Source organism: Euprymna scolopes, chromosome 40 (genome assembly GCF_053919585.1).
Source record: "Euprymna scolopes isolate OS-2025 chromosome 40, ASM5391958v1, whole genome shotgun sequence".
NCBI classification, from domain to species: Eukaryota; Metazoa; Mollusca; class Cephalopoda; order Sepiida; family Sepiolidae; genus Euprymna; species Euprymna scolopes.
In genome coordinates, this window is record NC_136521.1 from 45,139,775 (window position 1) to 45,161,508 (window position 21,734).

The window sequence follows — 21,734 nt, forward strand, 5'->3', positions numbered from 1 at the left end:
GAAACACACGGCGATCTAAAAATCTGGAAAAAAATAGCGTTTAAAAGTCGGGCAAATTAAATACACGCGCGACCCCAGTGTTAAGTTGTACATATTATCATCTAGGCAGCATATAAAAAGTTTTAAGAACGAGTGAGACGACAGAGAAGCCCGGTGAAAAACACCTTGGGCAGACTAGCGGGGGTGCCTGGCATGTATTGAAAAAAAAAAAAAAAAAAAAAAAAGTATTAGTAGGCAGGCTTGAACCCGTGACACGAAAAAGAAAGAGAAAGAAAACCTGAACTCTTACCGCTATGCTATGACGCCACAGGAATTGAAAAGCGTTCAAATTTAGCGATGTCAGTCAAAAAGTCGTCAACTCAATGATAATTACGTTGAGAATCATAGGAGTCGGGCGAAAAAAATGGAAGTGGCTTTTAAACCTGGCATGGAGCCAGTGAAGCTTTCCGCATTCTCTCCTGGTATTTATTTGCTTCCCCACGAGGTCGTTCCCCCGAAAATGGGGAAAATCTGGCAATGTCCAAATGAATAGCAATTGTCTGATATGAAGGGTTTCCCCGACATTGATCAAAGCTAATTGCTTTCAAGACTGTACCTTCTCTCTGATTATGTTTGCTTTATTTATACGAAAAAGACGAACAAACACGCAAAAGGACAGAATAGAGGGAATTTTTTAAAAGTCGATGTAAATAAATGTAGAGACGACATCCGTTCGCAAATCCTATTATAAATTTCTGTACTGTCTGTTGGCGTGTGTGACGCGGTTTAAGTCAGCCTACAGGTAACCCACCCAGGCAATTTAGGTACCAAAATGAAGCTTATGACCCAGCGGATGTTTTAGTGGTATTTATATCCATGTTTGGTGTATGGAAATGCAAATAAATGCAAAGTATTAGCGATGATAGGAGTTAAATCGGTGGAAGCAGCTAAAGAGACAAAAATAGTAGTGGTGATAGGAGTTAAATTGGTGGGAGTAGCATCAGCAGACGTTAGGCAAAGTGGTGGTGAGAGGCATTAAATCGGTGGGAGTAGCAGCAGTCAACGATTAATATTGCTTGAAAACTACAAGACTTTTTTTATCTAAAAAAAAAAAAAAAAAAAAAATTACTTCCATTTTCTCCGTCTGTTTAACAAAACCAAAAAAAGAAAGGACCTTCTCTGATTTGAAACCAAAAAAAAAAAGAAAGTAAGTAAAAAGGTTTCAATTAATATTGGTTGAAAAAGACAAGATTTTTTTGTTTACTTTAAAAAAAAAAAATTACTTCCATTTTCTCCGTCTGATTAAAACAAAAAAAAGGGACTTTCTCTGATTTGACCAGGGTGGTCAGTTTAGACCACCGGTCATTAAATAAAATAATACTTTTATCCATGTATCTCATGCTTTTTTTCATTAATATTCGTTGAATTGAATACAAGAAATTTTTTTTCTTTTTAAAACTAATTACTTCCATTTTCTCCGTCTGATTACAAAAAAAAAAAAAAAAAAAAAATTCAACTTTCTCTGATTTGACCAGGGTGGTAAGTTTAGACCACCGGTCATTAAATAAAATAATACTTTTACCCATGTATCTATTTTTTTTTTCGTTGATATTGGTTGAAAATACAATATTTTTTTTCCGTTAAAGTTGTTCAAGGAGACATCTATAGAACTGAGGAAAAAAAATAAGTAACTGCTAACTTTAGTTTCGTAAATATTGCTTGGCAAAAAAAAAAAAAAAAAAAAAATGCAAAAATTGCATAAAAAGTCACATTTTTAGTGCGTTCTCAATCCCTGTATCTATATACCTATATATCTATGTGTCTGACAGAACTTTCTGTGTATCTATATAGTGGGCCTATATTTCTATAGATCTGCGTCTATGTCGATACACCTTTCTGTGGTCTATAAAGAAATCCTTCTAATACTTTCGTGTTGAACACTTCCTTGCTGCTGTTGTTTCCACTGTAGTTTCTTTCATGAAAATAAAAATTGTGTAAATACACTGTACTTACTCGCTTTTCTTTCACAATATGCAGCCATCTGGCTCCGACGGGGCTACTTGTTATAATAAAAAGTTCTAAAAAATTGTAACATGGTCGAGAGCCCCCCCCCTCCAAAAACCTTTCTTAGACATACAAAAATGTACACGCCAATTTGTCTTTATATATATATATATATATATATATAAACTAACAGAGAGTGGGGGAGGGGAGGCCTGGCATTGCTCCGTTGAAAGTACGCTTACATATATATTCATGTAGATTTCACATTTATTATTACAGAGCCAATTCTCTATTGAATCTTATATTGTACCTAATATGTAGTAGTGATTTCAAAAGTAAAAAAAAAAGTATGACTTCAGTGCCATCAGCTTTAGAATCAAATCCAGCCGCGTTCCCTATCGTTTGAGTTATGGACATTTCGCCTTTCAACTTGCCAACATACTTCTGTACGCGTTATTCATTCATCCAAACAAAGATTTGACTCATTATAAACCCTTCTTGGCAAATGATTGACATTTTCTGTTAATTTCAGTGTTATGTTTAACAGTTTATCGGTTAAATATTTTCACACATACACTGCCTGTATTATTTATGCAGGGAGATCTGACGTTGTTCGGGATTGAATGATGATCCACAAATATTTCACACACCCATATTTTTATTGTCAACGAAGTCGGCAAAATCGCCCATTTTTCAAATTGATTGATTGCCTGCTCTAGTTGGGAACACACTGTGGTGCACCGAAAAGAAACTTCTCATGCCTCTCCAGTTACTTAGTCCACAGTACATTGTAGTCTACATTGCACTGTAAAGACCTACTGTTGATTTTATAAAATTATTTTTTATATAATGGTTTAAATTAAAATTTAAAATGAAAAAGTCAAGTATCATGTTTCAATTGTGCTTTAAAAAAAACACTTATTTCGAACGCGCCCCTGTCATAGCAAAGAACCTACTGTTGATTTTTATATGCCTGATCTTACTGCTTATGTGGTGATAATGGCTTAAATTTAAGTTTAAAATGTAAAAGTCAAATATCATGGTGCAATTGCCTGTCCCTTCTTCTATCAAATTATTTCGATTATGGATACTTATCAAAGACATTTTGATGCAAAACCTATCTAAAAACACTGCCAAACACAAAGTGCCTTTATGTAAAATTTAATAAAAATCGGCTCAGCCGTTTCCAAGTCCATAGGGAACGAACTCACACACAGACAATGTTCCTTTTATATATTAGTAGAGAGATTAGTTTATGTATGCGCAAACTGAAGGAAATGTACATTTCAACTTGCCGAATCCTGCACGTGTTATTTATCCATCTAAACAAAGATTTTACGCGTTATATACTATCCTTGGTGTATGCTTATAATTTCCTGTTAATTTCAGTGTTATATGACTAATAGTTTAAGAGTTTATTGGTTAAAAATATTTATATGCAGACAGGCATACATACATTTTATTTTATTTATGTAGATTATATCATCCGGATAATTCAGAATTTTTTTTTTTTTTTTTTAACACAGGAATCACCACTTATCAAAATATTGTTTTTCCATATTTAATTGAAAAAAAAAAAAAAAAAGAAAAAATGCATGCAATCCACTTTCATTTGTTTTATCATTAATCCAATGGCTGACAGCATATGAAAAAAATACCCATGCAAACAGTTTATCCATATTTTACGAATTTCTGTAAAAGAAAAAAAAAAAAGAAAAAAAAGGAAAAGAAAAAGAAAAAAAAAGAAAGAAAAAAAAAGAAAAAAGAAAAAAAAAAAGGAAAAAAAGGAAAAAAAGAAAAAAAAAAAAGAAAAGAATTTTTCCACATTGGAATGCTGACAACCTGTCGGCCTGAGTACTCAGCCAAGGCCTCCTCACTGATTGTTATCCAAGCCCTCAGCTTGTACCATCCAACATTCAATTTTGCCTTTATATACAATTCAGAGTCACTGACCCGAGGGGAATCAAGAGAGATAATGATGTTAAGTTTTTGCAGGAAGGTGAGGTCGTCTTGCATTCTCAAATGTGTCACTCACCTGGTACTGACTAGAGTCAGCATTGCTTAACTTTGGTCACGTCAATGTTATTATGCTGTATGCTTTGTATATAGAACATAAGCAAATCAAGATGGTAGCCATTTACAAAACTGTTTATGAAGGAGGAAAAAACTTGAAAATCTTTTAAAAAAGTGTTAGATATGTTAAAATGTTTTTGATTAATAATGAGGGTATGACCCCAATGATTTTGACGATCTTATTTATAAATTATGGTTAGGACAATCAACCAACCTTATTATAAAAATATTGAATTTTAGATTCAAGTCAGTTTGCTGTCAACTTCCGTCTTGAAACAACTGAATCGTGACTGCATTGATTCTTCACCGCCATCTTTGTTATTAAGAATTACCCAACATTCGAGATCATGACTGCATTGATTCTTCGCTGATTTGATTTACTGCCACCATCTTTCTTCAACATAATGTCTCAACACTTAACAAGATAACTTACAGGTGTAACAGAGCGCGAATGCAAATGCGTACGAAATACGAAATGACATCACTGTAAGGAAAAAAAATTATAAAAAGGAGAGAGAACACGTTAGAGAAAACGGTCACATTAGACACGCCATAGCTGTAATGAGAAGTCACGCGTGGCGGGAGGATGAGAAAATAAATGTTGTTGAAAAAGAAAAAAAAAAATCAAGTTATTACTTGTTCTATGTTCGTTACGATGTAGACTGCATATGTGTTGGATCTCGTATCTGAAAGTGTACACAGTTTCTGATTCTTTAATACTTTTTTTTTTTAATAAAGATAAAAAAACAATGTATTTTTTGTAATTTTATTTGAAAAAAAAAAAAAAAAATTATTTCAAAAGAAATAATAAAAGTCTTTGAGAAAAAGAAATGGTTGATATTTCTAGTGAATTTTAGATAATTTGAGGTGATTCTTTTTTAGTTTGTCTATTTTTTAATATTTTATATATATATATATATATATATATATATATATATATATATATATAAAAATTAATTAATCTAAATCTCCCTCTAATCCCCATAATTTAACCGATTATGTAGGTCAAACTCGTTGTGGAGCAGACCCCACACCTGGCATCACCCCTGGAAGCATGCCACCTTGTGTTCCGGACACAGCAGCATTTGGACCCAGCAAAATCTGAAAAAAAAAAAAAAAAGAAAAAAGAAAGGGGGTAAAATTAATTAAAATCCAGATCGTTTTCATTAATCATAAAAAATTTAAATTAATCATTAGAATTGGCTTCACCTGTTCCCTTTTGCCATTGAATTTCTATTCACTACTTGAAGTCATTGAAACGACACTAATTTAGAAAGAAAAAGACCCCAGCCCCCACCCAATCTCTTCTAATACCTCAAAGCACGCCAGACACGTGTGTTCACTTTTATTATATAGAAATGCCTTCAAGAGGAAATCCCAAACAACTGAGTTGACATCTTGACAATGCAAATTTTGTGAGGACGTCATAATCTCAGTATCAAAAAGACTATTTGTATTTCGATTATTCCGACAACTATTCTCATCTTCGTTAATATTAATGTTGGGATGATTAATCGGAATCGGGAATATCAGAACTTTTTTTGGGGGGGGGGAATCGAAACCAGAAAAATTTATGCCTGTTTTCCAATGCTAAAAGCGAATCTTTTAATTCTTCTTTATTTGATTTTGTTTAAAACAAAATCTCCATTGCTGATAATAATGATACAACAAATATTTACTGATTTTTAAATTACCAGTAACGCTAAAATCTATAGATCATCCTCCACAAGTGTATTTTTACGCTTGAGAAAATATATGCAGATTCAATGTATTTTTACAATAATCGTGAAAAAAAAGCAACTCTATTGTCGAATATTTACAGATTTATCGATCGATTGATGATGCCTCTGTTTAGTCTCGAAAGGCAAAGAATACCCCCTGTATTGTGAAGCAAGAGTTGCGCAATCCCTAGCCACACCTCTCCTGAATCAGCACTGTTTGGGTCCAATGGCAAGGAGAAGTCCACGATAACTGGAAACAATGCCGAGGTAAGCCGAGAGCACATACAGCACCTGTAAGTCTCAAATGGTCACCCATTTAGTACTGACCAGTCTAAACGTTGCTTAACTTTGGCGATCCAGCTGGAACCGGTGTGTCAATGTGATTATGCCGTATATAACATTTACAGATTTATAAAGAATCAGAATCTATAATTGTATCGGAATTGGAAATTTAGTTTGAAATGGGAAAAAAAAACATTGGAATCATCGCATTAATATTTTTACATTTTGACCAGAGAAACTAGCAAACCCGATGGAAAAATTGAAATGGCTTAACATATCTCAATAATGGCATGTATAGAAAGAGCTTGATAAGCTAAGAAAGAATGACCCCCCCCCCATGTAATCCAACTTACAAAAATTCCACTACTTATGTTTACTACACTATAATCACAATGACTAATGTATACCCATTAACCCTTATCCTCGAGTGGTCTCTGGGTCTTGATAAGTGGTGATTCCTGTGTAAAAAAAAAAAAAAAAATTTTTTATTTTAAATCCGATCAAAATTAAGGAAGTTATGACTATTTTTGTGCCTTGCACGTTTGAATATTTCTCCCTCTTTAAGACCATATGCGTTTTGTCACATTTTTTACACTACTTTTTCAGTAAAAATGTCATATCTTTGTTAAAACACAAGATTAAGCAATGAAATTTGCCATATAAGTGTATTTTTGTGCAGGAATCAGAATATGCTACTGAAAATCTCCAGAAATTAATGGTTTCCAAATAATCTGCAGTAAATGCACATAAATATGCTGCGATTTCTTAAAGATGCCATGTATTCATTAAAAGAAAAAAAGTTAGAACTCAAAGCAGAATTGTAATGCATTTTCCTTCTTATGCTGAATGTCATCCTGCCTTTTGCCAACATGCTAGAATTCCATTTTCCTTTAAAACGCTCCTCCATCACTAAAAGACCCTGATGGAATCTCTCAGCATGTTCATCACTCACATCCCTAAGATTCTCTACAAAATTCTTCAAAGTGACAATTTTGAAGAAGAAAAAAAAAAAAAAAAAAAAAAAAAAAAAAAAAAAACCAACTATATTTTATTCGACACTAGAAATGGATTTGTATATAAAAATGTTCAGAGATGTTCTGTACCTTTTAGAGTGTTCCTATTTACTTTGCCTCCCCACGAGCACAGAGTTAGACAAAAGATTGGTTTTTAATGTGGCGAAATCCAGCTCCACAAAAAAGGGGCACTTTGGATAGAAACAAAAATAAAAATTGCCTCAATCCAGAGGGATTTCTCCTCCACCGATCGAGGTCAGAAAAGGCGAAGTGTAGTATCAGAACAGATACTACACTTTGATCTCATATTGCAAATTTTATTTTAAAACTTTTCTTTCAAAACATTAATTATATTTGAAATTATCTTCACCCGGACAACACTAGGTGAATACCACAAGTTTATTTTAAATCTTTATTTAAAAAGATATTTGTGCTTGAATTATATTTTTAGATTCTTGAACTGAGAGAGCAACTAAAATTTATTTATTTTTTAAAATTTATTTATTTATTTTTTATTTCACTTCAGTAAGTTTTAAGAGATAAAAGGGCTTGCTCCTGAAGCTAACACTTGATTCTGTTATGATTTAAATTTATATCCGAGGGCTCTTTTAAGAATAAATACTGTTCCCTTTATGGCTGCTATCTGTATTTCGTTACAGCTTGGTCTTTCAGGGATTGTTTCTAAGTATTTATGAAGATTCTTTTTTATTAAGCCAGTTGCTCCTATCACAACCGGTATAATGTTTATTTCTTTCAGAGACCATGTCGTTTTTAGATCATTTTTTAGGTCCTGATATTTTGTTATTTTTTCCCGTTCAGCTCTGTTAAGGGCGAAATCATTTGGGACTGTGACATCGACAATGAGCGCAGTTCTTTCAGGCTTGTTCCATATAACAATATCTGGTTTGATAGCCTTGTCTTTTCTGTATCTGCCTGCCTGTATGTTTTTGTCATAGAACACGGTCACATTTCCATTTGATGTTATTGGTGGTGGCTCATGTTCCCAGATGTTCAGCGATCTGTCAAGTTGCATCTCTCCACAGATCTTCCAATGGATGTACTTGCATACTTTGTTGTGACGAGTAGTGTAATGGCCATCTGCCAATAAGATTGGGCATGCAGACATTAGGTGGCATGGGCTCTCAATTGCTGAGTGGCAAAACCTGCACTGGCCATTTGTTTGTAGGCCAGCCATTTTTTTAAATCCATTTGTGAATAAGCCCTGATCTTGCGCGGCTACAATAAGTCTTTCTTCATCAAATGGAAGTCTCCCACTCTTGAGACTTCCATTGTTATATGTGTGGACCCACATGTGGGCAGAGAAAAAATGAAGTCTGGGTGCTAATCTGTATCCCCTTCCCAAACAACAAAAAACTTGATTTAGAATTATCTCCCTTGTTCCTTCAGACTGATTTCTAAAAATGTGTGTAGAGATAGTTGCTTGTTTAGCTATAAAATTTGATTTTCTTATTTAAAAAGAAAACTACTTGATTTTCGGTGTTTGATATTTTCTTTCCACCATAAACATGTACATCATACAGATTTTTTTTAATTTTATTTTTGTTTTTATCATGGGGGGGGGGTATTTTAAACAAGCACTGAAATATGTGCTAAAAGTATTAATTAAAAGTAAAATTTCATGTTGATCAGAACTAAAAAAAAAAAAAAAAAAAAAAAAAAAAATCAATAAAATGTATTGAATTGACATGAAATACAAATGCATAGAATTGGACCGTGACCATTTTTGATTTTAGAAGCATGGAAGACTTTCAGAGTTGTCTTCAAGCTAGGATCAATATGTACAACGAGAAATGACAAGCTTCTGGGTTTGACCTTTACTTCTGATCTGAAATGGAACACGTACATCAAATCTGTTACCAAAGTCGCTGGAAAAATACTGGGATCATTCTACTGCTCCAGTAGATATCTTACTGCTGATGCAATTCTCTACCTATATAAGAGCCAAGTACATTTAATGATGGACACTGTTGTCACATCTAGGCAGAAGCTGCTAGAAAGATTTTATCGACAGTTCAAAATAGACTTTGTAGCCTAGTAGAGGATGCCCTTTTCTTTCCAACAGAAGAGACATTGCAAGCCTGTCCCTGCTTTATCATTATTTTCATGGCAAGTGCTCATCTGAGCTCGAATCTATGATCTCCCCTCACCAAACTTTCATGAAAGACACTCATCTAGCTGAAATCACTATCAACAATTTCCTCCACTCATTATCTATGCCTAAACCTAAACGTAGATTCTATGAACAAAGCTTCTTTCTCAGAACTGCACACCTGACTACAATATGGGCATCTTCAAGTCCAATGTAAACAAGTTCTTGATGAGCCGTTCCCCTTAAGTAATCCAATTTACCAAATTTTCACTACTAATGATTACTATGATATTGTTCCATTGACTACTGTACACTCATTAACCCTTATCCTTGAGTGGCCTTCGGACCTTGATAAGTGGCGATTCCTTTGTAAAAAAAAAAAAAAATAAATAAAATAAAGAAAAAAAATAAAAAGTTGAAATAGAGATAAAGTTTCTTGTTCTGTGCAGTTCTAAGGGATCCATCCTCCCAGGCATAACCTCCGATTTTTCAGGTGAAATAAGTTTATTGTTTATTGCCTGAGGTGGTTCGATCGAGGAAGACCACCAGTTGCACACCGTAGAGAACAGCAGGTGGTTATAATACAGTCGTTAAGAAAACCAAGTTCCCTCAAACTGAGTCTTTGAATGTGTCACCAGCAAAGGCCACATCATACTATCCAGAATGTTTGAATGAACTTTGCCTCGATTCAGATGGCGATGTTGAGTTGTAGTTTGTTGTTGTCAAGTGCTGGATGGAAAAGGTGGCAGCAGAACTCAGCTCCAGGTCACACTTCAGAGAAAACCACAAAGCGGCTGGTTCAGAAAACTTTCATGGCTTCACCAGTCCTAACACTTGACTCCCCCCACCATCACCACTCACCTGATTGCAACTGCAAGTTTTTTTGTTGCATATCATCCGTTTTCAGTTTTTGTGCCTTGAGTTCTTTATAAATTCAAATACTTATTCATGGAGCCTTTTTTTTTGTTTTGTTTTTGTTTTTTTTACAGCATATCATCCCTTTTCAAGTTATTTAATGCTGAATTCAGTCATTTTGGAAAAAAAAAAAAAAAAAAAAAAAAAAAGTTCATGCTTCAAGTTCTTTATATCTTCAAATATTTCTGGTGTTTGATTTAGTTGTTTCATAGAAGAAAATTGGGTAATGGTGCTTAAAGGGAGACCCTAACTTTCAAACACACCGGAAGTTGGCACCCGCGTCTCTCAATTGAAGTATGGAAGCACAGAATCGATACAATTTTCAAATGTATTTTATGTTTATTTTTTTTTGCCGCCTTATAAAAATATATAGAAATACATAAACTTTTTATCCATTTTTTTATTGCATATCATATATATATATATATATATATATATATAACATTAATGAAACAGTTATTTAAAAAGATATGTGATTAAAAAATAACTGATAAAAAAGTTTACGTATTTTTATATTTTTTGTTAATATATTTTTTACAAACATTTGTTTTTTTTGTTTTTTTCAAATATAGTTACTTTTTTTATTTAAACCTACGTAATCTGTTACGATCTTTACGTTTTGGCAATATCATTTACTCGATTTGTACTTATTATGTTGTTTTTATTTAATGTTTTTTTTTTTTTTTAATTTTTGTGAAATGTTTAAATTGTTCAACTATTTCCTGTCGCATATTCACCGTTTTTAAACTGGCAAAACTGTAAAAAAAATATCACACATTCGTAATTCTTTTTTTCATGCTTCTGTAAATAAATATATTTTTTTAAATATCTAAATAGTTTGAGAAAATATATAACACATTAACTTAAACACTCCTATTTGAAAAGATATGCGATTAAAAAATTTTTTTTAAAATTAATTGATAAGATTTTTTTACGTATTTTATATATTTTTATTGGAAGAGCGTGAAAAATATAAACATAAAATATAATTGAAAATTGTATCAATTCTGTGCTTTCATACCTCAATTGAGAGACGTGGGTACCAGCTTCCGGTGTGTTTGAAAGTTAAGGTCTCCCTTTATGCACCATTACCGAAAATTTTAGACAACTACATAAACTGTTGTGTGTATAGTGCAATTGAGAAAAAACACCAAGCATGTCACTTGTAAGGTGGAGTTGATTGCCAAGAACAAACTAATATTCAGACATCACTCAAATGACAATATGAAAGCTGCATGCTCTAGGTTCATGGCCGTATTAAAGGCCCAAGACAGCTTCTTCTTTAAGAGAGGAAATGAACTCTATTTGACAAAACATCATTTAAGTAGCAATACTAGAAAATGTACCATTCAGGGCTGGACAAGGCACACAGTAGGTTTGAAAACAATGCCGAGATAAGCAGAGAGCACATACGTCTAGAATTCCCAAATGGTCACCCATCTCGTACTAGCAAGACTTAACTTTGCTTGACTTCGGTGATCTGAGGAGAACCGGCGTGTCAACGTGATTATGCCGTATTCATCATACGCTACGCGCCAGCTGCACCATCCAGTTTAAATTGTAAGTCTTAGTTTTTTTTTTGTCATCTGCTTCTTGTTTTTTTTTTTTATTCTTCCAATGTTAAAGTTCTCTTAAGATAATTATGTTCTTGTAGATTTGTGTCTATTTCGGGCAAATGCTGATTGGAAATGTCTTCTATGTTAGTGGAACTGTTTTTGGCGTCACTATTATGTTGGACAAGAATAAATGCAAAGAATGGACGGAAAAAAATCTGACAATCATCGTCTTTAAATCATTAATTAGTAGATTTCTCCTCTTATAGGACTGAATTCACAATAAATTTTTCTTTAAAATGCTATTAGATTAACTAGAAGGTTCTAGAGGAATTTTTAATTTTGATTTCAAATAAGTTTTCGTTAGGATACCTTTACTTCATGTCATTTTAAAGAATTGGATGCTGACAATGATCAATTAAGAGCCTTAGTTGAAGCCAGTCGATGCATAACTGTTTGAGAACTTGCTTTTGAATTAGACGATTTCCAACCACTTGCAAGAGATTGGAAAGACAATAAAAAACCTGATAAATGGGTGCCTCACAAATTAAATGACAACCAAAAGAAACACTGTTATGAAGGATCATCTTCCGTTCTTTTACGCAACAAGAATAACCCGTTTCTCAACCAGGTTGCGACTTGCGATGAAAAGTGGGTTCTTTACGACAATTGGTGACGCTCAGCTTAGTGGTTAGACGCAGGCAAAGTTCCATGACTCTTCCAAAGCCAAAGTTGCACAAAAAGAAAGTCATGCTGAGTGGTTGGTGATCTGTGACCAGTCTAATTCATTACAATTTTTTGAATGCAGGTGAAACCATTACGGCAGGAAGCACTGTCAACAAATGGATGAAATGCATCAAAAACTTTGACAACACCATCAAGCATTAGTGAACAGAAAAGGCTCAATTCTCCTCCACAACAATTCCCGATCACACGTTGCTAAACCAACCCTGCAGAAATTGAACGAATTGGGCTATGAAACTCTGCCCCACCCGCCATAATCTTCAGACCTCTCACTTACTGACTACTACTTTTTCAAGCATCTTGGCAACTTTTTGCATGAGAAATGCTTCAAAAACCTAAGCAACATCATCGCCACCAGAATGCAAGATTTTTATGTTACTAACATAAATACACTCGTTTTGCGTTGGCAAAAAGTGTCGATTCTGATGTTCCTTATTTCGATCAATAAATTTTCGTTTGATCCGAGATTTGTTCATCTAAATTTAAAAGTTAAAAACTGCAAGAACTTTGTCAACCTAATATTTTAATATTTTTGCTGCGATTTGTATATTCCAAGAAATTGTTCTGTAAATACAATTCTTAACAACAAAGCATGCCGGCATAGTATGCCTGCTAGTGGTAGACGACTTTTCGCAATAATATGTGGTTGTGGCCTGTTCATATAAACAATTGATGCGGAAGTTCTACCAGTCAATGATATTTCATATTTTTTAGCCAATCAGAGAAAAGAATTATTTATTTTATATTTTTAATTATTTAGAAAACATTATAAGCTTTCGGTTATGAAAAGAAAAAAGGATATTTTTTTTAAATAAATTCATTGCAGAAAAATGACAACAATGAATGTTGATGTTATTTAATTGTTTGGAATTCTTTTTGAGATGAATAATTTGTATTATTTATTTACTTATTTACTTATTTACGACTATTATCCTCATCGTTATAGTTGTTGTTTCACAACGTTTCAGCCAACCATTCCTCTGGCCTTCGTCAGGTGGTTAACCGCGACGGGATAGGAATGCCGAATCTCCTACCTATTTCGGGCAAATGCTGATTGGAAATGTCTTCTATGTTAGTGGAACTGTTTTTGGCGTCACGATTATGTGGGACAAGAATAAATGAAAATTATTTTTATCTGTTCGTCAACTGTTTCACGACTGCGCATGTGCGGATCGTTCAAATTATCTTAAGAATAAGTAGGTTTGAAAACAATGCCGAGATAAGCAGAGAGCACATACAACGTCTAGAATTCCCAAATGGTCACCCATCTCGTACTAGCAAGACTTAACTTTGCTTGACTTCGGTGATCTGAGGAGAACCGGCGTGTCAACGTGATTATGCCGTATTCATCATACGCTACGCGCCAGCTGCACCATCCAGTTTAAATTGTAAGTCTTAGTTTTTTTTTTGTCATCTGCTTCTTTTTTTTTTTTCTTCTTCTAATGTTAAAGTTCTCTTAAGATAATTATGTTCTTGTAGATTTGTGTCTATTTCGGGCAAATGCTGATTGGAAATGTCTTCTATGTTAGTGGAACTGTTTTTGGCATCACTATTATGTTGGACAAGAATAAATGCAAAGAATGGACGGAAAAGAACATGCAGATTAAAACCGTGTAAAATAATGTGGACGTTAAGATAAAGATTATTGCATATTTAATTCTTTACATATTATTTTTGATTTTAGCATTATGTTTTGATTATGAAAGTCAAAGGGCAGAGATGTCGTAAAACAAACAAATAAAAACAACAAATAAAAACAACAAATAAATCGTTGAAAAAGAAACTAAAAGTGACGTAAATTGGAAGAACCATGAATATCAAAGTTATATTATTTGATTGCTGAGATGAGTAATTTGTATTATTTATTTATTTACGGACTATTATCCTCATCTTAGAGTTGTTGTTGCACGTTTCGACCAACTATTTCTCTAGCCTTCAACCACTGGTTAACCACGACTAGATACACTGAATGTTGAGGATACAGTGAGGAGATTCGGCATTCCTATCCCGTCATGGTTAACCACCTGTATATTTATTTATTTGCGGACTATTATTCTCATTTTCTAGTTGTTTCATGACGTTTCGACCAATGATTCCTCTGGCTTTCGTCAGGTGGTTAATTACAACGGAATAGGAACGCCGAATCTCCTAACTGTATCCTCAGCAATTACTGCCTTCCATAGTTGTTGTCTCACCACGTTTTGGCCAACTTAACATCTGACTGGCTTTGAAACCGCTATCTTCAGACAATGTTTACCTGGAGCGTTTCTATCCCATCGGGGTTAATCGCCTGACGAAGGCTAGAGGAATAGTTGGCTGAAATATTGTGAAACAACAATTGGTTGTTTTTGTTTTACGGCATATTAACCTTTTTCAGGTTATTTAATGCCGAATCTAGTTATTTTGAAGAACGATTTTAATGGAGTATATATTTTCTTTTTTTTTTAAACCAGATTCTATTTAACCCATAGTTGGGACCCTAACAGGTACTACCACTCCGGGTCAGAGTGGACCTGGGAGCAATGGCAATGGCAATTAAAGGGTGGCTCCACACTCCCCAAGGGCCGCAAGGTGGGGCCTCACCATCGGATATAGTTTTAGGTCATATCCAGGACCACAACAATTGGAAGATAAGGATAATAGTGTGCAATAAATAAACGAGTTCGTGTTTTTTTTTTTTTCCGATGACTGAATCGGAAAATTGCTAAATTGCATAAAAAAATCAACTATTTTTTTTTTATTTTTGTAATGGATTTTATTAAATGTTTCTTTGGGAAAAATATTTTTGTGTTTAAAAAATAATATAAGTATTCTTTTTTGTAATAACTTTTTTTTTTTTATTTCAAATATGTACTGGTGCACTCTGGAGATATCAAAACCATACTTTATTATCTTTCAAATATTTTTCTTTTATATCAGCACTAGCGAGGGGTGAAAAAAAAAAAAAAAAAAAAAAAAAAAAAGTATGAGGATCGAACCCAAACCGTTCAGGCAAAGTTGTAAATTAAAGTGTGAAAAAAAAGAAAACGTGCGATGTTAACCATTGCCCCACCGGGAGATGCTAACGGAAACACGTTTGAATTTATTTAATTACTTGGATTTAGCAGGTGCTCGTTTTAATGAGTTAATGAGGTCAAGTTTGACTGTGGGATGGTATTCATTTACTGCTGAACGCTTTTTTTTCCCACCCCCAAGATGTTATAGGAAAAAGACTAACCCACATGCGGCGAGCGACAAATCTTGAATATTTATCTTCCCGAAATCGAGCAAATTAAATAGACAGGCGAGCTTCGTTGTTAACTGTGAGATATTACGATTTATATGTGATATAAAAAGTTTTAAAAAGTTGTGAACCAACCGACCGCTTCTCTGAAAAAAGCCTTTTGTAGACATACAGAAAAAGCGAACACACATACATACATTTTCGCTTTTATATTTATAGATTAGTATTTTAAGTATAATTTTGTGTGTTTTTCTATGAAGCCTTCAGATGTTTTATGATTTTGAGACACTTTTGCCAGTATTTTTTTTTTTTTTTTTTTTTTTGGCTAATATATAATTTTTTTTTTATAATTATTATTCTTTTTTTTTTTTGCGCTAGCTGTCAAAATATACCAAACTCTTTTTTTAAAAATGTATTTATATTATTAAATTGCTAAGGGGTCACAAATGATGAATTTTTCTAAGAAAAAAAAAAAAAATGATCTATTATCATCAAATTAGATTCCTCCCTCTTTTCACCAAAATTTTACAGTCTTTAATCAGTCAAGCACAAGTCGATCATCTTATGGATACTAAACTTCTTTCTGACCAATAGTATCGATTTAGGCAAGCCCATTTTATTGCAGATATCCTAATTAATCTCCGAACATATATATACCATGCACTGCATAAGGCAGGGGAGGCTAGGGTAATAATCCTAGATATATCTAAGTAGCAATATACATGAAAAAATTTAAATGGCTTAAAATATTTCAATATTAGTATATATAGAAAGAGCTTGATAAGCTAAGAAAGAATCTTTTAAAAATTTTTAAATCCAATTAAAATCAAGGAAGTTATGACTATTTTTATGCCCTGCGCGTTTGGATATTTTCCCCTCTTTAAGACCATATGCGTTTTGTCACATTTTTTGCACTACTTTTTCAGTAAAAATGCTATATCTTTGTTAAAACGCAAGACTAAGCAATGAAATTTGCCATATAAGTGTATTTTTGTGCAAGGAATCTGAATATGCGACTGAAAATCTCCAGAAATGAATAATTTCCAAATAATCTGCAGTAAATGTGCATAAATATGCTGCGATTTCTTAAAAATGCCATGTATTCATTAAACGAAAAGAAGTTAGAGAACTCAAAGTTTAGTTGTAATGCATTTTATGCGCCAAAAACTGAAATTGAAATCTAGGATTGGTTAAAAATGAATATATTGCAATATTTCTTTGGTATTATTGTAGATTAATACCTTCTGTTATCCCTACCCATCTAACCACCTCTCCAAAATATGTGATTCTACCTTTATAGACAACTGCATGTAAACAACTTGAAAAACTTTAATAAAAAGATAAGCACAAATTATTTTAGAATTTAATGTAAAATGATTTCCCATTTTGAATCATTTGAGCGTTTTAGGGCAGTTACAGGAGCAAGAAATGTGATTTTAAAAAAAGGTTTTAAACTTCGGACTTTTTTTTGTTTTAAATTTGAATATATTATTTATTGATCTTTTATCTTTTATTTGTGATGTATAAAAATTTGGTGAGTAAATTAATTACTTTTTAATAGACATTTAAAAATGGGGGGGGGGGGGCATGAATTAAAAAAAAGTTTGTCTAAAATATTATATTCAGTTTATTGGAAAGAGCATAAAATTTCACATTGATCCTGAAAATATCGTAAAAATAGAATCAATAGAACAATTTTGATAGATTTTTAAAGTTTAAAAATTGAAAAATACTTAACTCGTAAAATTCAATTGATTTCATTACTGTTTTTTAAAAAATAAAAAAATAATATTTCTATTACTTTTTATATAACTTAAATAGTTTATTCTGGAAGTATAATCCATAAAGAAAATAAACAACCCACTTTTAAAAGAGAAATTACGAGTTTTTTATATTTTATTTGCAGTTTCGTGTTAGGGGTGTCAGAAATTCCTATAAAAATTCTGATACACCTAGCGCTGCTGCTGCTATTACTAATACTACAGAAGTCTTGATTCAAACTCATGATTTTTTCGGATATTATGTTTTTAAATTGCTACGTACCACTAGAGAAACCACTGTCCAATCATCTTTTTAACAAATAAACATAGTAAAAAGATTGTTTTATTTAATAGTGAGTGTCCGAAGAAACTTTTTTTCAAAATTTTCCATACTCGTCATTTTGAAATCTTTTTTTAACACAACAAAATAACGAGTGGTCAAATGAATTTCGGACACTCAAAATTATTAAAAATTACATCTCTTTTGGCTAATTTCCACATTTCATTAAAAAATTCTTAACAGAAACACGGTACGAGTGTTTACAAATCAGAGAGGGTCGTTACAAAATCTTACCGAAAATGCCGTTTTATGATGTTCACGTTTTTACTTTGAGCTACTTGCTGACAATGTGCCACCACACAAATGTATCATAGCCTTCGACACAAAACTTATACCTCTGTTTGATGACAGTGACTCTGAGCAACCGACAGTGGAATGGTTAGAGAAAACGGAACTGATATGTCAGTTCCGTTGGCGGGGGGAGGGGGATTCGTCATTGGAAAGTCCTGTCTATGCAGGGAAAGTATTTTTTTTTTTTTTTTAGAGAGAGGAGGGGATTTTATTTACTGCAGTTGCCATTACTTCTCCCCCTTTTGCCCCCACCCCTTAAAATTAAATACCCCTAAGGTAGTTTTGTGATAAAGGGACATAACTCTTGTATCCACAATACTATGTAATTTCAGAACAATTTTATTTTCAATATTTAAAAAATAGTTTAATATTTTTATTAATACTTTTAATAGTATTTTAGATTTTTTTTAATATTTCAATACAAATTTTTATTGGACATAAAGAATACAATTTTTAAGGCCTTTTCAAGAAATTTTCTAGACATTCTCAATATTTCAAGTTGATAATAAAAATAAAGCCTTTTTAAGGCAAAAGTAAAAATTCAAGCTTGTACGAACCCTGTTGGACCTTTTCCCCCACATGGAAGCAATTTGCAGCATGTCAATTCAACCAGGCAAAACAATCAATGTCTTCTTGGCAGAACTATGCAGTTTTGTTTGGCAGTGTGTTAGATCGGTGCCTACAGTGTGTATTTGTTGCTGGATTGCCTGAGCATGCGAAGAGCTCTTACAAGCATTCTTTGGAATGGAGGACTTATATTTACAACTAGGGGGGGGGTACCCAGCGTGGCCCGTGTGTTTGAAGGTGTGTGTGTTTGGGGTGATCAAAACACCTGTTTTTAAAAAAAAAAAAAAAAAAAAACGCAAGAGGACTCTTAACTTGAAACGATAGCCAGCACACACCCAACTACAATGCTGATGTGGATTCAGCCAGTAGAGCCAATATGAATGCAAACAATAACGTCATGAACTACGAGTAACCTTTAACGCTACTGACACATGACTCAAGGGTCATTCTTATATTGCTTCTGGACAGAATGTATTCTCCTTGTATCCCAAGGGGTGCTCAGCAAGAGCACGCACCCACTGTTCTCAGGCGCTTTCAAGCATGCACGTCACAAAAGGAGAGAGAGAAAAAGAGAGAAGATGGAGAGAAAAGAAAAAAAAAGAGATAAAAAACAGAAAACAAAAGAAAAGACAACGCAAAAAAAAAAAAAAAAAATGCTCCCTCCCCCCTTCTGTTGTTCCCATGCAACAAGTTTGTGGTGTTAGTGCAGAGAGTGATCCGCGCTCTTTTTAAATCGTATTTCCAAGTTTAATTAAGTTTTATGATATGTTTTTTTATTCAATTGTAAGGTTGAAGTATAGAATAGGTACAAAACACCCTCCCCAAGTTAAGAATGGCTTTTTAAATAACGTTATTATTTACGTCCAGATCACTCTCTGCACTAGTACCAAGTTTGTTCTCACGTCTTACCTGTCTTTGTTGCTGAAGTTGTTGCTCTTGTGCCTGTGCCCGCTCCGTTTCAAACAATGCCGGGAGAACAACGATGGTCGCTGATGAAACAAGCACCCAGGCCGCCGTTCGTCCAATATGAAACAACGCCTTTGAATATTGAAAAGATAGATTGAATACGCAGGAAGTTGCATTCCGCAGCTTCTCTGGGAACATTTCTGACAATCCTTGAATCCGTTCCAAAATCGTCTCATCTCGATCCTGCAAAAGAAAAAAAGAAAAATTGGAAATAAAATTACACACATTACTTATAGTAAACCCTGTATAAAGGTGTCTTCAATAAATTTCCAGACTTTTCGTATGGACACTTTTATTGATGAATTTTGTTTAAATTGAATATTTTTGGAAATTTTTTTCCAACGCTAAAATAGCACACTACTGTAATATTTATGTATTTTTTTTTTACGACCTGTCCCAGCATAGTATAAACACCTCCAACCACCACATGTTAAGAACGGCTTTCGGAATACCCCCCCCCCACAACCTCCAATGTTAAGAATGGCTTTCAAGGTTGGGGGGTGTTTATTCCGAAAGCCGTCTTAACAGGGGCAGGTTGGGGTATTTCTGGGGTATGTTGTAAAAATTTAGCCTCTTTTTTTTTTCTTTTTTTTTGGTGCTAATGCAGAGAGTGATCCGCGCTATTTTTTTAAATCGTATTTCCACATTTAATTAAAGTTTTATATGTTTTTTTTATTCAATTGTAAAGTTAAAGTACAGAATAGGTACAAAACACCCTTCCCTCCCCATGTTAAGAATGGCTTTTAAAATAATAACGTTATTATTTCAGCACGGATCACTCTCTGCCTGAGTACCTTTTTTTTTTTTTTTTAAACAGGACTATTCATCGGTCACGTGAGATGATCACAAAGTGGGTGTTCAATTTAGTAGAACGTTATAATTGAAAACTGATCCCCGACGATAAAAGTCATAATTTTTTTTGGTACTTGTACACTTTTGCAACCGTGCTTAAATAATAACGTTATTAACTAGAAAGCCATTCTTAACATGGATAGGGGAAGGTGTTTTGTAACTATTCTGCGATTCCACCTAATAATAATAATAATAATAATAATAATTAGAAAAGATATCGTGAAGCTGGAATTTAACCTGAAAAAAAAAAAAAAATAAATAAATACAAATAGCGCGGTAGCAAAAGTGCACAAGCACCAGTTTTGTTTTTTTTTTTTTTTTTTTTTAATTATTTTTAATCTGAAAGTTAAGCTTGTTATTGATGAGATTAACGTGAAAAAAAAATGTGTAAATTATGGAATTTAGGGGTGGAGGGGAGGGGGGGAGCAATTTCCTAAACGTCCGCCAAGAATGAGTTTTTAAATAATAACATTATTATTTTCGACACGATCCGTATTCTCAGATTCTGCAAAAGTACCTTTTTTTAATTTTATTTTTCTCCAAGTTGGTTTCAAGATGTTCACGCGTAATCGCTTCAAAAGAAAGTATAATCTCATTAAGCGGATTGGAATAATTTCGCGAAAGGTGTTAAATCTACAATAAAATGGGGTTAGAAAAGAATATTATCAACAAAAGTTCAGTTATAAATCTGTAAAAATATTTATTTAAAAAAAGCTTCACTAAAAAAATTAAAAGACCACGCTGTTTTGACTACAAATAAGGAGAACACAATGAGAAATATCATGTTTTCTATTAAAACAAATCAGTCATTTTTGTTTATCATTTTATTTTTGAAACCTAAACACTAATATATAGCTTTTGGAATAATTAATTACTTACATCGTCTTCGTCTTCTATGCTAAGCATTTTTTTCTCGGTCATTTTGAAGTCGGGTGCGTTTTTTTCGGGGAAAGAAGATGACACCAGCTCCAAGGTCAGCAACAGAAACGCTCCAAAGGTCACTTCCGCTCTCCCGTCAGGGGAGCAATCATTATTTTTGTAGTCTAACGCATTTTTGTTCACGTGTTTCTCTCACATTGCCAAAGTTAGACACAAGGCCACGGAAGCTAGTGTATCCCAATGAACCAATTGACGGGTGCAAATTAACGACATATTTTTTCTAAGTTGGGGAATTATTAAAAAAAATTATTTTGGTTTATATACTTATTTGTGACTTCTTTGTATTCGATGTTTTTTCTAAAATTCCTCTTCACTATATTGAAAATTATTTTAAAATAAAAAGAAAAATAAAATAAAGAAAAATCTGTATAATGCCGGAAGGAAAAGACCGTATTCCGAAAA

The 21,734-nt window shown here is 33.3% G+C and overlaps 1 protein-coding gene across 1 annotated transcript; it reads right to left on the reverse strand.

Annotated features, from left to right (window-relative positions):
- Positions 1–4,973: 4,973 nt before the first annotated feature.
- LOC145265519 (mitochondrial import receptor subunit TOM22 homolog) lies at positions 4,974–21,430 on the reverse strand. The gene is made up of 3 exons (XM_080121433.1): positions 21,273–21,430; positions 19,485–19,724; positions 4,974–5,157 (listed from the first exon to the last, which is right to left on the reverse strand). The coding sequence occupies exons 1-3, from the start codon at positions 21,312–21,314 to the stop codon at positions 5,062–5,064; spliced, it is 378 nt and encodes a 125-aa protein (XP_079977559.1). The 5' UTR covers positions 21,315–21,430; the 3' UTR covers positions 4,974–5,061.
- Positions 21,431–21,734: the final 304 nt, after the last annotated feature.

What these genes read in the sequence shown, in the direction of transcription:
- LOC145265519 (XM_080121433.1), bottom strand. Translation starts at nt 21,314, where the DNA reads ATGACCGAGAAAAAAATGCTTAGCATAGAAGACGAAGACGAT. An exon ending in GCATAGAAGACGAAGACGAT is followed by an intron (nt 19,725 to 21,272) that starts GTAAGTAATTAA and finishes TTTCTTTTGCAG; the next exon opens with GATCGAGATGAGACGATTTT. An exon ending in AACTTCAGCAACAAAGACAG is followed by an intron (nt 5,158 to 19,484) that starts GTAAGACGTGAG and finishes TTTTTTTTTCAG; the next exon opens with ATTTTGCTGGGTCCAAATGC.